General features: G+C 36.0%; 2 protein-coding genes across 2 annotated transcripts in view; one reads left to right on the top strand and one right to left on the bottom strand.

The window, feature by feature from the left end:
• The window catches only part of LOC103719647 (kelch domain-containing protein 4), a 39,533-nt gene extending 27,768 nt beyond the window's left edge, over nt 1-11,765 (top strand). The window contains exons 16-20 of the mRNA XM_039133776.1: nt 305-439; nt 3,396-3,548; nt 7,061-7,147; nt 11,189-11,257; nt 11,356-11,765. Coding sequence (XP_038989704.1) covers nt 305-439; nt 3,396-3,548; nt 7,061-7,147; nt 11,189-11,257; nt 11,356-11,463 — 552 coding nt within the window. The 3' untranslated portion in view covers nt 11,464-11,765. The remainder of the gene's footprint in view (nt 1-304; nt 440-3,395; nt 3,549-7,060; nt 7,148-11,188; nt 11,258-11,355) is intronic.
• A 4,019-nt stretch (nt 11,766-15,784) lies between these two features.
• Nucleotides 15,785-16,768, bottom strand: LOC120113173. Its single transcript, XM_039133984.1, has one exon. It carries the CDS (start codon nt 16,766-16,768, stop codon nt 15,785-15,787), a length of 984 nt encoding a protein of 327 aa, XP_038989912.1.
• Between the last annotated feature and the right edge of the window lie 1,853 nt (nt 16,769-18,621).

Below are 18,621 nucleotides of genomic sequence, written 5' to 3'. Positions count from 1 at the left end.
AGCATATTCTGTGAAGAGTCAGTGAAATCATCAGAAACTAGGGCATATCAGAATGCACGCTTAGTTATTTCCTATAGTTGCGAGCATCTATCATTTAGATATTGAACTGCTATAATGATAGTTGATTTATCCTTAAGCATCATGTTCCTTCATTTCCTTTTGTTAAATTTTAGACTAGACGATAAACTTCTTGCTGAGTGACAGTATTCCAAAAAACTTCGTCATAGATGCACTTAAGTCAGCCAAGTAGCTCTTGTTTTGAGTATAGCTTTTGTTAATTGATTTTGCTATTTTCAATGTCCAGGCATCTGAATCAGAATGGCTGGAAGTTTCTGAGGATGATGATGATGATGAGAATGATGATAGTGAAGATGAAGAAAGCAATAGTGGAGATAGTGATGGTACAGATGATGATGACGACGATGACGATGATATGAGGGTAAATTTCCTACACTCATCACTTACCATGCAGATAACGATATTGTTTTCCTGTTCAACTTCATTGTCTTTCTGTTGAAAGGTAAATACATGGCTGAATAGAGAAGAAATCAATTAGCACACGACCTCCTCAAGTCCGGAATATTTGAGTAGGCGACAGCAGGCAATAACTAACTATAGGTCATTCCGCATAGATCAAGCAGAATTTGCTTATCTGAAGAACACATCACCCACCTAGGTGCATCAGTGTCCTTCTTGAACTGTCCAACTGGACCTTTAACAGTTAGAGGATTCACCCTAGCCTTGGCTTGGTCTGGATTAAAATGAAACTGATGGTACTTCTGCAGATACCCTGACCATATTTCTTCAGAACCATGAGGGAAAAAATGGAAAAAGACATTCATCTGATATATTCGACAGCACTTTAAAAATGTTGTTAATGAGTCTGGACATTTTAACTTCATCATATTAAAGCATTGTAAGACCTATGTAGAAGTATGTAAGAATTATAGTTTAAATTTTAAAGTGCTGATTTGTGCTTTGTGTCGATTCTGGTTGAATGTCGTGCATGATGCGGGAGTAGGTTTGCCAAACCGGTATCAGAGGTCGTACCAGTTAGCGACCGGTTTGGTACGGTACGGGCTTGTATCGTACCGTTCCGGGGCGTACCGAAAATAGGGACAGGGAGGGGGAGAGGGAGAGAGGAAGAGAGAGAGAGAGAGGGAGGAAGGGGGAGGGTTGAGAGAAACCCTAATGCTAACCCTAACCCTGAGGGGGGGATAGAGGGGGTGGGCCAATGCAAACCCTAACCCAAACCCTTGGAACAAGAGAGAAGGAACTTACTAGAGGCGCTCTCGAACCATCGTGAGTGGGAGGGGGTGGGGGTGGGTGGTGTTCGCAATTGGTGGGGAGGGGGTGCTCTCTCGAAATCGCGAGTGGAGGGGGTGAGCTCATCATGAGTGGGCGGGGAGGAGGGCAGGGGGTTTAATAAGCATGAACTATGGGATTTAATAAGTGTGAACTGTGCTGTTAGAGGCTGAACCAGGGGTTTTAATAAGTGGTAACCGGACGTTAGAGGCTGAACTGTCTTGAATTTACTGGTTGAACTATGCCGGTCCCCGACTGGTCTAGTTCGATATGGTTCAGCCATCCTTAATGCAGGTTCGTATCTAAGTATATTTAAGTATAGATGGGCACAATATAGAGATGTATGGGACACCATGTTGGCCATGCATGTTCATATCTAAGTATATCTGTCCATGTTGTTCAAAGAGTTTTTGGTTCTTTAGGGATTAAAAGTCTTGCAGGAGAACCTTCTGGTGTCTTGTTTGGTTTAAACACGAGAAAACATTTTCCACTAGCCAAAATTGCCCATTTGAGCCAGTTTCTGATTTTGGCAATGAATCAAGCTTGAGTATTCATCTTATGATGAAATTTGAGCTAGCATGACAATGTAACAACTAACAACATTTGATACATGTTTGTTTTTAATTTTGTTTGGGAAACTCCATTTCTCTTAGATTAACTAACAGAGTTCTGATAAAACAAGTCTTATATGTCTTTACATCTGTATTAGTTAGACACACTTTTTTTTTTTTTGAAAGTGTCAGCAGTTTTGGACATTCGGACATTGCATGGCACGTTATATCACTTGGAAGTGTTGTTTCAAGTGTTTGACCCTTTAAATGAAGTGCCATGTTTTCAACATAAAATTATCACAGTTATTTATCAAGTTTCTAAATGCATCTCCCCTAAAAAAAGGGTATTAAAACACATTTACTATATTATTATGGGCAAGGCGCAGAATCCAACAACTTGCTATAGTCTGAAACCTTTGGCATAATATTTATGGATGACTAGGCCTAATTCTAATGGTGTGATAGATCTCTTCTTTTGGAATTGTGGCTATGTTGTGGTTGCATGTTAGTATCCCATTGTTAGCACCAGTCATATCCAATAGTCAGACTATTAGCACTAATGTTCGCCAAACCATCTCTAACTGAATTGAGCCAGAATTGGGATGGTTCCTAGGTTCGGTTCAAGATACAAGTAGAATAGGTCAGAACCCCTTAGTTCAACCTGGCTTTGAGCGGCACTGACCAGTTCTCTCAGACTCCCCCTCCTCTCTTCTCCCCCCCCCACCACAGTCAGACAACCATGCTGGATGACTTGTCAAGCTTTGCTTCACCATCATCTCCTCCAGCTTTGGTACCTGCTCGATTGGTGACCCTTGCCTCGTGGCCCTTGATGCCATCTGGCAGCTTAGATCTACAATTGTGGTAGCCACGATCTCCACGACATCCACCCCCGTCTCCAACGACAACCACTGGCAGAACCCAAACCCTCATGCCTCGCCCCTCCAGATTCAAGTTTTCACTGTGAAATCCTAGATGGGGAGAACCTGGCATTTGACTGGCACTGACATGTGTATTGTGTGTCAAGACAATACGGTACCATACGATACCAATCTAGTTTATGATTGATGTGGGTCACAATATCAAGACCCTTGTGGATCTCCACCAAGGAAGCATGAATCTCTTCTGTGAATGTCCTACCCATGATTCTTTGTTATGACAGTGAAACTAATAAAAAATGGAGAACCTAGGGATGGAAGAACAAAATAACCGATGTATGCAGAAATGTGGGCACACTATTATACATATAACTTATGTACATGCAAGCATGCATGTGTACTAATTTAGCACATAGTATCATTGTGTATATAATCCCAGCAGTAACCACAAGGATAAGCACCACCTAATTTTTTCTTATTCGGGCACATTCAAACAACTGTTGTATGCCCATTTGCTCCTTAAAATGCACATATTTTAATCAGTTCAAGTTGTTTTACTCTATCACACTTTGTGGCTTTATCTAATCTTTGTTATTTTTTATCTTCTTTTTAGAATCAATTTCATTCATTTATTATTTATTTATTTGTGTGAATGGATGGATAGTCTGGCGGTGGTGGTGAAAGGACTCTAGACATGGGAAATGCTGTTTCTCTGTTAAGGGGAGAGAAAAAGAATATGCGTAGAAAGGAGAAACGCGCCAGGATAGAGCAGATCAGAGTTAGTCTTGGCCTTTCAGATTCTCAAAGAACTCCAATGGTAATTTCTTTTTCTTTCTGTATACTGATTGAAATTTCTTTAACTTCATTAATCGTATACATAGCACACGTACTCCAGGCGCAGAGACTTTCTTTATATGTTCATTTCAAAAAAAATTCTTCAACAAATTATGTTATTGAAAAGGAATATTTGTCAGACACGTTACACGAGCCAATTGTCAACATGTTATGAAGCAGACATGACAAACTTTTAAAATATTCAGCACAATAAATCTGTGGTGGGCTATGTAAGGACATAAGCTCCTAACGCATGTGCCAACTGCCTCAAAACAAACTACTATTATCAAGAACATTATTTGAAAGATTTCTAGAAGTAGCAGCTTTTGCTGGTAGTCTCAACTCTCAAGCATCTGCATAGGAAGATGATGGCATTGTCAGTTGGCTATGTGAAAATTTAAGCGGCTACCAAGCTTGGGTTACTTGGTTTGAACTTTGAAGTCTTTGATTAGGGCAACTTTGAAGTGTTTGAGTAACAATTCTGTAGAAGTTTATGGAAATCATTTTGCCAGAGGATAATTAGCTGTCAAAATAATTTATATTAGCTATGATGTCGATATGTTAACTGATGACATGTTTGACTCGCAGTCTCTTTATATGCCTTTATGCATTTCTTGGTTTCTGTACTCTTTTGTACTTGCAGAATAATAATTGCTTTTAGCCTTACTATGCATTGACATGTACCTCTTGACTCCCAGTCCAATTTTTAGGCATGCACCCCATAGTGCTCTAAACTATATAAAGAACTATGCTAGTTCAATTGATGTAATTCTTTATAGTTTAAACTATTTGGTGGTTCTCTAAATCCAGTTGTTTTTTTTTTTAAATATGGCTTTATAAAGCACTTGTTAAGAGAGGCAATCATTATACGGCTATTTTCTGTTAATATCCATTACTTAGTCACTTTAGATGCCCTATAGGATCTCTAGTTCCTAAATTTAAGTATCACTTTCTTGCCTCCAGTCTTCCATGATCAAACTCGCTTCTGCATCAGCTCCCATTTTAGGTTATTAGATTTTTTTTCTTTCCCAAGCAGTTGACAACAGGTTTAAATATTTAATTAACTATTATATATTGCAGAAATAAAACAGAGTCTGCTGGTTGATTATAGCAAACAGTTCGTCACCCTTACCCTCCATTATACTGATGTTCTTTTTAATAGGAAAGAAGAGAAATACCTGTTGCATGTGTTAACTTGTATAGGATTTGCAGGTGCCTAAGCCAGAAGATCAGCAGCTCAACCTCCTCCAATATATAAACAGGAATCTGAATTTAATTCTTATATAGGACCATGAAGGATGGCTTCCTGAGTTGGATCCATACATTTAGTTGTCCAACTAAGGACTCTAAGATCCATCTCCAACCAGTCTTGCCTCATGCCCTGACCTAGCTGATGTACAAGCTCTGATATGGACTGGTAATCCCTTAAATGGATGGGCTAGTTTTCTAAATTTTTGGAATTAAATCCTATCTTTACCCATTATGTTCTCTAATTATTCCTCCATAATTGTCCTGAAAAGTCTAAGGTGAGCCATCTGAAAAGGTCCGCCCCCCCAACCCCACCCCCAAAAAAAAAAAATGAAAAACAATGTTCTGGAGCATTAGAAAAAGAAACATCCTTCAAATAGAAATTGCAATCACTGTTGGCCAGCATCTGTAAGTTTCCAGAAGAACTTTGCATGGTTAGATTTAACATTCTGAGAACCTTTGCCTTGGAATAGATCCATATAATCAGCCTTAAATATGAGAATGAAAATTTGAAAATCTTTTTTAATAATAATTAGTATACAAGTATGGTCTAATAGATAATTTTATATATGGAAGAAGTAATGAAGGAAGAGATATTGAGTAATAGCGTACAGAAGGAAAAAAGGAAGAAAGAGATACCTAGGAGCGAAGAGGCCATGGTCTGCCCATGGATGCCAAGTTCTGGTGCATTTGTTGGTAAAGATTAGGGCATTCCTTCTAGCCTGATCTAGTGAATGAGATGCCCTAGGAAGCACCTACTCATAGCAATGGGGAATAATTGGGTGGTCCTGTCCCCATGAGTCTGATTTATTTTGTCAAGGTAAATATGTATGGGGTGTTTGTGTGTGTGTGTTTGTCTCTATGTTATGCTTCATGTGTAGTTAGCCTTATTTCACCCTCCACCATGAAATAAAGTTAACCGGGTTAGGTTGCTTTTTGGGTCATTTACGGAATAAGTTTAACATGCCATTTTGGGATCTTGTTTGTCTGGTTAAACTGCTAACCCACCTCGAACCATCACACAACCAGCATCCAAACAGAGCCTAGGTTGTTACTTGCACGTTCATTTTCATTGGTGGTAATTCATTCTGGAATCCATTTCTAATATGTAAGATGTCTTTGTTGGATATATATTATGCAAAATTTAATGCAAAATTAGCTTACCATATGATGGTGGCTGTTATTGTTTGGAATACATTCTAGATGAAGAATAGTTGTAATATTAGCCCTGAGGTACGAACATAGAGTTGAAACGTTTGTTGTATTGTTTTGGTGGATTCTAGAATTTTTTGCATGAAATGTTCCACAAAACAAGGGCCAGGACTCAAAAGATTTTGAGAACTTAAGAAGTTTTCTATTTAGTCATTTTTTTTGAGTGTTGAATGAGAAACATTAGCGATATTCTTGAGGTCTTCTGGCTATATATAATCTATGAAGTTTGATTTTTTTTTCTTTTTCTATTTTGAACTTTTTAATTATATTAGAAAGGGAAAAGAATCATAACTTTAATGATACACTTAATCAAGGTTCATCGTCTCGGTACTAGAACCCGACTCGGTACGCCACTCTTACCAGGTACCGGTGGTATCAGTACTAAACCGATATGGTACGGTATGCCCCGTACTATCTGGTTCGGACTGGTACGGCGTACCTTGCACTTAATTGTATTGTGGAGCCTTGTGATGTTGATATAAGATCTTTCTAGAAGTTGGATTGTTGCTCGGCCGAGTTCTTTTTGCTGTCCAATTAGCTATTTAAAAGGTAGGGTCATCCAATCAACTGTAAGATAAAAGGGACGTTATGCAGCCTTCTGTTTGAATCTATTTTTTCTGCTGGGTTTTCTCAACTTAATTTGTTGGAAGTTCATTGAAGCATGTAAATATTGACTCGTTTGGAAAAGAGCTGCAATTCTGTTGAAACAATATTCTGATTTTGAGCAAAAATCACTTAGTTCTTCTTACTACAGATCATGGCAATTTAAGCATGCAAACATCCTCTTATTTTCTTTTCTTAGTCAATCAAGTGGGATAACAATTCTTAATATTTATACTTTGCTTGCTTGATACTGCAACACAGACCTTCTGTTTTGTATCTGGTGTTCATGCTGTTTTCAAATAAATAATAAATTCATGATTATATATATGTATCTGGTTGCTGCTGCTTGTTATGTTGCCCTAGCATCTAGCACTAATGCACCTGCCCCCTGGACTTGCTCTCTAACCTTTTTTCTCTCTTACTTTTACGAAGCCTGGAGAATCTTTGAAAGATTTTTACCGAAGGACAAATTTGTATTGGCAAATGGCGGCATATGAGCACACCCAACATACTGGAAAGGTCGGTTTTAAATTATTGTATTCTATCTTCAGATTGTCACGTAATCATGGATGCTCGTAAAAAAACTTTCCTTTGCTTCTTGATACAGAATCTGACACTAGATATTTTTCGAAGAATGCTGCACTTTGGGATTTTAATAGAAAAATCAAAAGTTGTACAACTGAAAGGCAACTTAATGTTTACATGATATCAGAAAAGACAAAAATCTTTTTCTAGTTACAGAGAATATAGTTTAGAGTAATAACAAGGTGACCAGTGTATAGGAAAAGACTGCTTCAATATTTGTTTCTGTGCAGGTCGAAGTCCACATTGGAAACCATTATAAAATCTTCTTTCACAATTCCATATTAATATTATCTAGTCTCCTCTGTACAATTCTAATAATGAAATTTTAAACCCTCCATATCGTTTTGTTCGCATGCTGTATTATGGATGCCCAGGATTTTTCAGATTGTTTACTTTTATCCTCAATGCTTATCCTGTGCTGCCTTTGTATTATCTGTTACCATGTCTGTCATTATTTTCCAGATATCCAGCTTAACATTTGTCTATTGATGTTGTCCAACATTCTAATACATATTACATACTCTAAATGCTGTGTTTAATTTATTTTAATATGTTTTACTTTCCAGTTCTGTTTTTTTGTTGATTTTGACTTTCTAAGGGTGCACATCCACTTCATCCACCCTATTTCTATCAAATTTGATGCATCCCCAATCATCCCACTATCCGTACAATATTGAGAATCTTTTTTACTTTAGGTCTAACTTCTATGTGTCTCATTGAAGTTGTGCCTTATGCAATATGCTATTCTGACTAAAATTGAAACTTTTAACTTCACTTTTCTTGTTGAAGCCTTATTAACCATCAATGTATCATTTGCTTATGAGACCTTGACCTGCACCTTGAGGGACCTCTTGCCTTAAACCATATAGAAGTATGAACAAATATCTTTTAACCACTGGATGTGACCATTAGACGTCCAAACTCTTTGACTTGAACTAGCTTATCCCTTAAAGAGGTGAATATCTAGGACTTATTCATGTTAACCTATTCCACTTGAGCTCGACTGGCAGGATCTCTCTTTCTAATATGTCATGTCCAAGAGGACTTTAATCCTTTTACCCACATGAACTTCCATGATCTCACTTAAGCTTCGAAATATGCTTCTGACACCATCACTGGTAAATAGTGATTAGCGGACAAAGGAGATAGCTACTTAGAGCCCTAGCCATCAGTTACACATAAGTATTTTAAACCACAATACCATCTTTGTTCACCACCCCAAACCTTTGCTTAGATCAGCTCTCTTCTCCTCCTAGTATTTTTCCATTATTTGCTGATCCTAATAAACTAAAGAGAGGACTTACAATAGCATCCCAAACCATCTAGATGTATTGGTGGGAGCCAAGGTGTACCTTGGAGACATTATATCACAAAAACACTCTCCAGGAATCACTTTTTGGTTGATTTACGTTAGCCAGGAGGGGAAGAGTTTACAATCTTTTAAGCATGAAAGAGTTTGATATCTTGGATTAATTTTAACTTTAAACAGGAAAGAGTTTGATGAGTGAGTTATAGCTAAATCAAGAACAATCAAGTGTTCATGTCATCGGACTTGATACCAGACCTCTTTAAAGACCTTGCATATTAGGAGTTTGATGAGATAGGCTTGCTCTTTCAATAAAAAATGAAAATATTAAATAGTTAACTTGTTTTCTTACATTGACAGCACATGCAATCTAAACTAGATATCTCCTATCACGAAATGTTATTTTTTTTAATATATAAATTTGACAAAATCATACCATTAAGTTCTCTCATTCTATTAGTTACTAGCTCCATGTGCAAATTCACTAGTTGATTATAAAATGCAAAAGTTGTATTTTTCAAATGATAAGGTTGGGACTTGGGACCAAATACTCTCTTTCATATGTAGTGTGAGGTATATACGAGCTCTCTCACTCCTTCACTCCTTGCAAGCTAGGTAGATGGAACAATTCAAAAGAGTAGAATATATCAAGCTTGGACTTTGATTTTTTAAGGAAGCACTTTGAACTGTTGAGCCAGATGGTTTAACCGTTTGAACCAAATTACCCTTGTTGAAAGATTGCTAGGCCAAGTATATATTATCAGAGAAGAGAAAAACAATCCCCTGAATCTTAAACTGATTGCTTCGTTCTCTTGCCTTGTTTATTTCTTTCACTCTCTAGTCCTCCATGACCATTCTCTCTCTCTCTCTCTCTCTCTCTCTCTCTCTCTAGTCTCTACCTCTCAGTCTCGAGCATTATCGCAACAAAAGCCCGTCATTAGTGTCCATGCTGGGGAGGAAGAAGCTTAAGGCACAATTCATCATGGATCATCGGTCATTCGTTGCTGGGAATCTTTAAAAGCCCCAAAACCAATTCTTCCTCTCTTTGCAATACCCAGCTACTAGTTTGGATCTCTATCAGCCATGAACAGGTTAGTCCTAGGGTTTCTCAAAGTATTATGCCCCATCAGGAAAGATGTGAGACAGACCTTGCCGATGGTCAACATGGAAAAGGATTTGCTGGGAAGAGGGCACTGCCCAGAGTGGGACTTGCAATTGGGGAAAGGCTATTAGGTTAAAATAATTTGATCCACTATCAAAGGCTCTCCTTCTTGTAATTAACCTGTGGTCAAACCATTGAACCATGAATCAGCTATCATTCAGGTTGGTGTGGGTCAGTGGTTTCAAAATGCTACTCCGTGCTATTGCATGTTCTTCTGTATTCTTTTTCAAAACATTGAACGAAGTTTTCCCACAAAATTAAAAGATGACACATTTGTCTATTTCATTACGGTTGATGCAGGATTCTTAAATTATATCACTAGAATTCTTATCACCGTGTATCAGCATGCTTCTCCAGTCGGTCATCATTTTATTTTTTAATTCTTCTCAAGCTAGTCAAATTCTTGTCATATACACTAGCTAGCCAAGTTATCATTATTTCAACGTAATTTTTCAGACACCAACTAGATTGTGGCAGCTCTGATATCTAATTCTTTGAGATCCCTTTCAGAACTTGAAGTTTTAATTTTTTACATTGCATGATTCTGCAATTACTTAATTCTGTTCTTCTTTGTTCGACTTCATTCACATACTTTTGGAAATGACCTTGTTCTTTCTTAAATCTACCCATTCTCAGTTAAAAATAAACCTACTATCATCTCTCTTAACCAAATTCTAATTATTGGTGTCGGTAGATATCAGTTATCAAGCAGCATGGCTACTGCTTGCTCTACTTGCATGGCGACAGGTCCTGTGAGATGCAGAAATGAGGATGGATGGGCTTGGGCTTTCTTTTGGGTCTCTTCTTATTTTTGACTTTTTAAACATGATTTCAGATTAGCTAGAATGTTTTTGATAACATTGTTTTGTTCTGACATAGCATCATACAACTAAGAAAGTACGTAAGCTGCATGTTGCTGCAGCATGTCTATCAAGTGCATGATTAGATGCTGGGATAGCATATCCTGCAATAAGATATGTTTTCCTGGAGAATATTGGGGAAGCAAGCTAAAGAAGTTTCAGCAACGTGGAAGGGTTATGAACTCTATTATCCCTAAAATTTTGGGATAGGATCAAGGTATGCCATACCGACCCAATTCGGATGGTACAGGATGTACTATACCGCACCATACCGGTTCAGTACTGGTATCCGGTATAGATGGCGTACCGATATTTGGTATGCCAAAAAAGATCTCGTACTGTACTGTACGGACACTGTACTAGTGTGGTACCGGTACGGAGTTCGGTATCGAAACGGCGAAGCTTGGATAGGATAAATCATATTTTTAACCAAATGAGTAATCCAAAAATATTGGGTTTTGGGAGCATTTCGGTAACCCACAGTGCTCTCTAGTTCCTTTCCCATGTGACTACTTTATTCCAGACTCCCAATTGAGTGGGAATTTGCACGTATCCTTATTTTCTTGAATGTTTTTTTGTTCTCATTAAATTTGCATGCTTACTCTTAAAGCTTTATTCTAAACTTGCATGTTTGTTTTTGAACTTAGGAGCTTCGCAAAGATGGCTTCGATCTTGCTGAGTCTCGGTACAAGGAGCTCAAGCCCATACTTGATGAGGTTCATCTTGGTTTACATTCTGCAAACCACCAGTCTTTTATAATGTCATTGCTTTGAGGAGTGTTGGTTCACCGATATTGTTTTATTATTCTCTGTAGTTGGCCATTCTAGAGGCAGAGCAAAAGGCTGAAGAGGAGCAAGGGGCAGAAACTAGTTCGAGGAAGAGGGGCAACAAGAAAAACAAGCAGAAAATTCCACAGAAATAGCCACCATTTGAGAACTCTGATTTCATCTGGAAACCTGGTCGGTGTTGCGAAGTGATTTTGTATTGAAAGAAGAAGGGAAAGAAGTAGAATGTCAGTTTGTTGGTAATGAAAAAACCATTATCTCCATATTTATCTCCGAACCTCTTACATTTGACGGCCAGGTTCTACACCCTCTTTATACAACAATCCATGAATTTTTGCATTTGTTAAGATGATTATTCCCATTTACGGCATTTAGTGCCATGTTTTTTGGTTAATTAACTGAAGATAAAAATTAGTTGGTGTTGTCTATTATCTTAATATATTTAAGTAAAATTATCTAAAATTTCTCTTTCAATAGAGTTTGGGTCCTCTCTAGCTCAGGAAGATCCAATCTCCAATTATAGGCGGTAACTTCTCCAGATCCCTACTCGTCATAATAGGGCTGCTTGTTTGTTGCATTGATTCGTTTCTTGTCCTACTATGAGTAATTAAGGGTGTCTGATTGCAAAGAGGAATTGGTAGAGAAACTTGTTTTCTTAAAAAATACTTGTTTTCTTAAAAAATACAAGCTTTTTTTGTGTTTTCTTAAAAATCACATCGTTTGGTGGGTGCTCTCTCTCACTCACGTCTTCTCTAGGACCCGGTGGGTAAGTATCAGATAAAAGTTGAACTGGTATGAAACTAAAAGTAAAAGTAATAAAGCAGTAGAAAATAAAGAGAAAGAAAACACAAGAGAGCATGAGATATAAATGGCTCTTTTATTCTTTTTTACTTTTCACCTCACGATACAAGACTACATATCATCCATTTATAGGCCAAAGGAGAAAGATCAAAGGCCATAATTATATTAATTCATCATTAATGATGAAATTGAAGGGTTATGAGAAGTTGAATAGTCATAGATGAATTCAGATGAATATCCATCTAGAGATGAAGATGAAAAGTCAAGATTTTATAACACTCCCCCTTGGATATTCATCTCTTAAAAATATGCCTCATTAAAACCTTACTAGAAAAAAACCCTGTGGGACAAAAATTCTAGTGAAGAAAAAAGAGTACAATATTCTCATTATACGCTTCTCAAACTGTCTCATTAAAAACCTTGCTAGGAAAACCCAATGGGACAAAACCTAGGCGAAGGAAAAAAAAGTACAGTGCGTATAAGCCGCCTCCTCATATGAGCATGTCAACAAATGGCTCTGAGTTGACACATACCAATCTTCTGTACTGGTTTCTTAAATGTTGTTGCAGGCAATGCTTTGGTGAATAAGTCTGCTAGATTTTCACTTGAGCGAATCTGCCGAACATCTATTTCATCTTTCTTCTAGAGTTCATGTGTGAAAAAGAATTTTGGTGAGATGTGCTTGGTTCTATCACCTTTAATATATCATCTTTCTATTTGAGCAATACATGCAGTATTATCCTCGTATATTATAGTTGACTTCTCGCTGATTGTTGGAAGATTACATTCTTCATAGATATGTTGAAGCAAAGATCTCAACCATACACATTCTCGACTTGCTTCATGAAGCGCAAGTATTTTGGCATGGTTGGAAGAAGTGGCAGTGATAGTTTGCTTTATAGATCGCCAAGATATAGCAGTACCACCATATGTGAATAAATATCCTGTTTGTGATCGCCCTTTATGTGGGTCAGACAAATATCCAGCATCTGCATATCCAACCAGTTCCGGTTTTGGTTGCTTTGAATATAATAATCCCAAATCAGTTGTTCCTCGAAGATAACGAAATATGTGTTTAACACCATTCCAATGTCTCCGTGTTGGTGCTGAACTATATCTTGATATATTCGTCCAGATTGCTTTAATCCATACAAAGATTTTTGTATCTTGATTGAATACATTTTTCGGGGTTTTGAACTACATGCTTCAGGTATTTTTAGTCCTTCAGGGACTTTCATATAAATATCATTATCAAGTGATCCATATAAATAAGCTGTGACTATATCCATAAGATGCAGTTGAAGTCCTTCAGAAATTGCCAGACTAATTAAAAACATAAATGTAGTTGCATCCATTATATGAGAATATGTCTCCTCATAATCAATTCCAAGTTTCTGTGAGAAACCTTATGCTACAAGTTGTGCTTTGTATCTGACAATCTCATTATTCTTATTCCTTTTCTGTACAAACACCCACTTGTAGCCAACAGGTTGTACATTTTCAGGCGTTTGGACTACAGGTCCAAATACCTTTCGCTTTGCAAGCGAATTTAATTCAGCTTGGATTACGTCTTTCCATTTTGGCCAATCATTTCTATGTCGACATTCTTGAAGGGACTTCGGTTCAAGATCCTTGCTTTCTTTTATTAAATCAGTAGCTACTGCATATGCAAATATTTCATCAACCACAACTTTATTTCGGTTCCATCTTTTTTCTGTAGTGACATAACTTATTGAGATTTCTTCATTCTCAATATTTGCAATTCTTTCATCATTTTTAGGTGCCTGACACTCTTTTGAAGTTACTTCTTTAGTTATGTCTACTACTGGCTTTTGTGCTATAGCCTCTTTAGGAGGATCAAAAACTAAAGTAGTGCTAACTTGTTTATTTTGCTCCCGTCTCTTTCTTGGATTTTTATCTTTGGAACAAAGAGGTCTACCACGCTTCTGGCGTGCAAGAGACTCATTTGCCAATGTGTTAGTAGTTTGTTCCTTTGGAACTTCAATTCGAGCAGGAGCATTTACAGCTGGTATATGTGACTTGGTCACTTTCTTAGCATCAGTGAATGCATCTGGTAATTGTTTTGCAACCTTTTGCAAATGACTAATTTTCTGAACTTCTAGTTCAGACTGATTTGTATGAGGATCAAAATGAGATATTGATGATGCATTCCATGAGAGAACCTGTTTTTCCAGCTTTTGTTTTTCTCCCCCTAATCTGGGGAATATTGTTTCATCAAATTGACAATCAACAAAATGTGCTGTAAAAAGATCTCCAGTCAATGGTTCAAGATATTTAATAATTGACGGAGATTCAAATCCGATATAAATTTTCATTCTCCTTAGTGGACCCATCTTTGTGCGATGTGGTGGAGCAATTGGAACGTATACTACACAACCAAAGATTCTTAGATGGGATATATCTGGTTCTTTGCCAGAAACAAGATGTAATGGGGAGTATTTATGATGAGCAGTTGGCCTAGCAATTAGCTGCAGGCGTTTAATTAGAGATTCTGCCAGACCATTTTATGTATGCGTGTGGGCCACACGATGCTCAATATTAATCCCAATTGACATGCAATAATCATTAAAAGCTTGGGATGTAAATTCTCCTGCATTATCAAGATGAATTTTCTTGATTGTATAATCCGGAAATTGAGCTCTTAACCGGATTATTTGTGCAAGGAGTCTCGCAAATGCCACGTTACAGGTGGATAATAGACTAACATGTGACCAACGTGTTGAGGCATCTATCAATACCATAAAATATCAAAATGGTCCACATGATGGAATAATAGGCCCACATATATTCCTTTGAATCCGTTCTAAAAACGTAGGAGATTCAATCTCAATTTTAGTTGGGGATGGCCTAGCAATCAATTTTTCTTGAGCACAAGTAGCACATGATAATTCATTTGATAAAAGAATCTTCTGGTTCTTTAATGGGTGTTCATATGAATTTTCAATAATTCTTCTCATCATTATTGCACCTGGATGACCTAAGCGATCATGCCAAAGAACAAAAGTTTTTGGATTGCTTAACTTCTGATTAATCACAACATTGGATTCTATTGGATTGATATAAGTATAATATAATCCAGAAGAGAATGATGGCAATTTTTCCGCCATATGTTTCTTGCTAGAAATAAGCGATGTAATATAGAGATATTCTTTATCATTCTCATTTATGGTCTCAATATGATAACCATTTTGACGTATATCTCTAAAACTTAGTAGGTTCCTTTGGGATCTACTACAAAATAAGGCATCGCTTATTGATAATACTGTTGCTCCAGGCAACATTATACAGGCTCTTCCGGAGCCTTCAATTAGATTTGAAATACCAGATATTGTATTAATATTTGCTTCAGCTAGTTTTAGCTGGAAAAAATATGCTTTACTTTTGAAAATGGTGTGTATTGTTGCACTGTCTGCCAGACACAAATCTCTATTATTGATTCCAAATGAATCCATATTCTTCAAAAAATAAAAATAAAGTATGTATAAGCATTAAAGATGCATAAAACATAGCAGTTAGTAATTAAGAAAATGGAGCACCATATATATTTTATTACAAAAGATATAACATGTTTCAAAGTAAAGTAGATTTCTAAAAGGTAAAACAAGATTTAATCATATTGAACATTTCCATCAGCACTCAGATGTTCAAACTTCCATCAGCATTCTCAAAAAAATCGGAAACATCTAAATTGGTGATGTTCAGTGGATCTTGATCTTCAACAAAATTTGTTTCTACATCATTTTCTTTTCCTTTCAGTGAAGCTTGGTAAAGGTCAACAAGGTGTTTGACCGTACGGCAGGTACGTGACCAATATCCTTTTATGCCACATCGATAGCAATCACTTTCTTTATTTTTAGAGGAGTTTTGTGGTTTCTCCTCCTTGTTTGCTGATTTCTTGAAGTTTATGCCGTGGTAGCCTCCACGATACCAATGCTTATTACGACCACGGCCACGACTGCGTCCACAGCCACGTCCATGACTATGACCACAGTCATGTTTATGATGAACAGATGATGCAGCATTCACTTTAGGGAATGGATCTGAACCAGTTGGTCGTGATTGATGATTTTTCATCAAAAGTTTATTATTTTGCTCAGCAACAAGTAGGCATGATATCAGCTCAGAATATCTTTTAAAACCCCGCTCTCGATACTGCTGCTGCAGGAGCACATTCGAGGCATGAAAAGTGGAATATGTTTTTTCTAACATATCCTGTTCAGTAATTTTTTCTCCGCATAATTTTAACTGAGAGGTAATTCTGAATACTGCGGAATTATACTCGCTTACAGTTTTAAAATCCTGCAGTCGTAGGTGAATCCATTCGTAGTGGGCTTTTGGAAGGATCGTATATTTCTGATGATCATATCTCTCTTTCAAATTTGTCCAAAGGACATATGGATCTTTCACTATAAGATATTCGGCTTTCAAGCTTTCATGGAGATGGTGGCGAAGGAAGATCACTGCTTTGGCGCGATCCTGCAGGGATGCGTCATTTCCTTCTTTTATAGTTTCTCCAAGATTCATTGCATCCAAATGGATCTCGGCATCAAGAGTCCATGATAAATAATTTTTGCCGGATATGTCAAGGGCTACAAATTCAAGCTTGGTGAGATTTGACATTATGAAATAAAAGGAAAGAAAAATATATTACCACAAATAAGTGAAGACCCTTAGTTGGTTAGAGTCTCGTGCTGATAACGTGGTATGAAACTAAAAGTAAAAGTAATAAAGCAATAGAAAATAAAGAGAAAAAAACACAAGAGAGTATGAGATATAAATGGCTCTTTTATTCTTTCTTACTTTTCACCTCACGATACAAGACTATATATCCCCCATTTATAGGCCAAAGGAGAAAGATCAAAGGCCATACATATATTAATTCATCATTAATGATGAAATTAGAGGGTTATGAGAAGTTGAATAGTCATGGATGAATTCAGATGAATATCCATCTAGAGATGAAGATGAAAAGTCAAGATTTTATAACAGAACAACTTTTTTATTGATTAACTTATCCATACTTTTCTAGATAGATAAATTATTTTTATATGGATACATTTATCCATGCACTAATGGTAAAAAGGATTTCCCATGGAGGAGGTGGGTAAGCTATTTTTCCATCAGCCAAAAAAAATATTTTTTTATTTTATTCCTAAAATATCTCTAACCTTATAATAATAATAATAATAATAATATTATTATTATTATTATAGAACAATATAATATAATATATAATAACAATATATAAGATAGCATTATAATATAATACTATAATATAATATAAAATATCCTCTATATTATATCATATATAATATATATTATCTATATTATATCATATATCATTATATATTATACTACATATATATATGTTATAATATCAAATCTAATATAATCTGACATAATATAATACAATATAATATTATTATCATATAATAATATGTTATTATTACAATATAACTTATTATTATAATAATATATTATATTCCAATATGATATATCATATTATTATTACCACAACATACTATATTATTATATTATGTTATCTATATTATATTATATACAATGTAATATATTATTATATATAATAATATTTATATAATAAAAGGTATTGTGGGAAATATGGATAATTTTAGCAACTTATCCGGAAAAATAGTAATTCAAAAGTGCATGGATAATTTTCGATATATATAAAAAAAATATGGATAAAATATCTTTCTGTCTAAATGTTGAGAAATATTTATTCAAAAAAATACAAATTCTCATGCAAATTTTTATCCCTCTGGAGAACCGGGCCCTAAGTATTGGTTCGATTTTGTTGGATGGATGGGCTTTTACATTTAGTTTTGTATGGCCGGTCCCACCATCTTGCTGAGCATCAAGCTATTGGGCGAGCAGAGGCATTATGTGGGTCGCGACTCATGGTTACTTGTCACTGGCTATTTATTTTATTATTTTAATCAATTTTAGGATTTCCATAAGAATATCTTGCCATATCTATATTTTTGCCTATCTAGATTTCTTTAAATAGCAAGAATAGCCCAAATCTGAAATTTTGGTGCCATTAGCCTCGCCACCTTGGTATTGCAAATTTAGTATTTGCATTCATCACCCAAATATTATGTGCTTTCGGTATTAAAATATGTTAATTTGTATAGGGATTGTGTGCACAAGTTATAAATTTAGGTGCATTCAACTTGACTTAACCGTATCCCTTGAGTGTATCTATGCAGGACAAGGACAAAAATAACTAAAAATTTTAAATTTAAGCTATATAAAGTGTAAACAAAATTTTTTTGCAAAAGAAGTTAATAATTTTGAATACAATTTAGAAAATTTTAACCATCTAAACTAAATTTTAGAAGAATCTAAAAATCAGAAAAAATGGATAATAAATTATAACTATAGCTTTTGGTTAGTTTTTTTTCTAAAAAATATTCGAATTTCGTTAAGCGTGTGATATCAAAAAACATCTT

This window comes from Phoenix dactylifera, chromosome 14, assembly GCF_009389715.1.
Source record: "Phoenix dactylifera cultivar Barhee BC4 chromosome 14, palm_55x_up_171113_PBpolish2nd_filt_p, whole genome shotgun sequence".
Lineage (NCBI taxonomy): Eukaryota > Viridiplantae > Streptophyta > Magnoliopsida > Arecales > Arecaceae > Phoenix > Phoenix dactylifera.
Note: the sequence above shows the minus strand (reverse complement) of the source record. Positions and strands in the feature narration are given on the sequence as shown.

Excerpts from the sequence above, each read along its gene's own strand:
- LOC120113173 (XM_039133984.1), bottom strand. The coding sequence starts at position 16,768 with ATGTCAAATCTCACCAAGCTTGAATTTGTAGCCCTTGACATATCCGGC.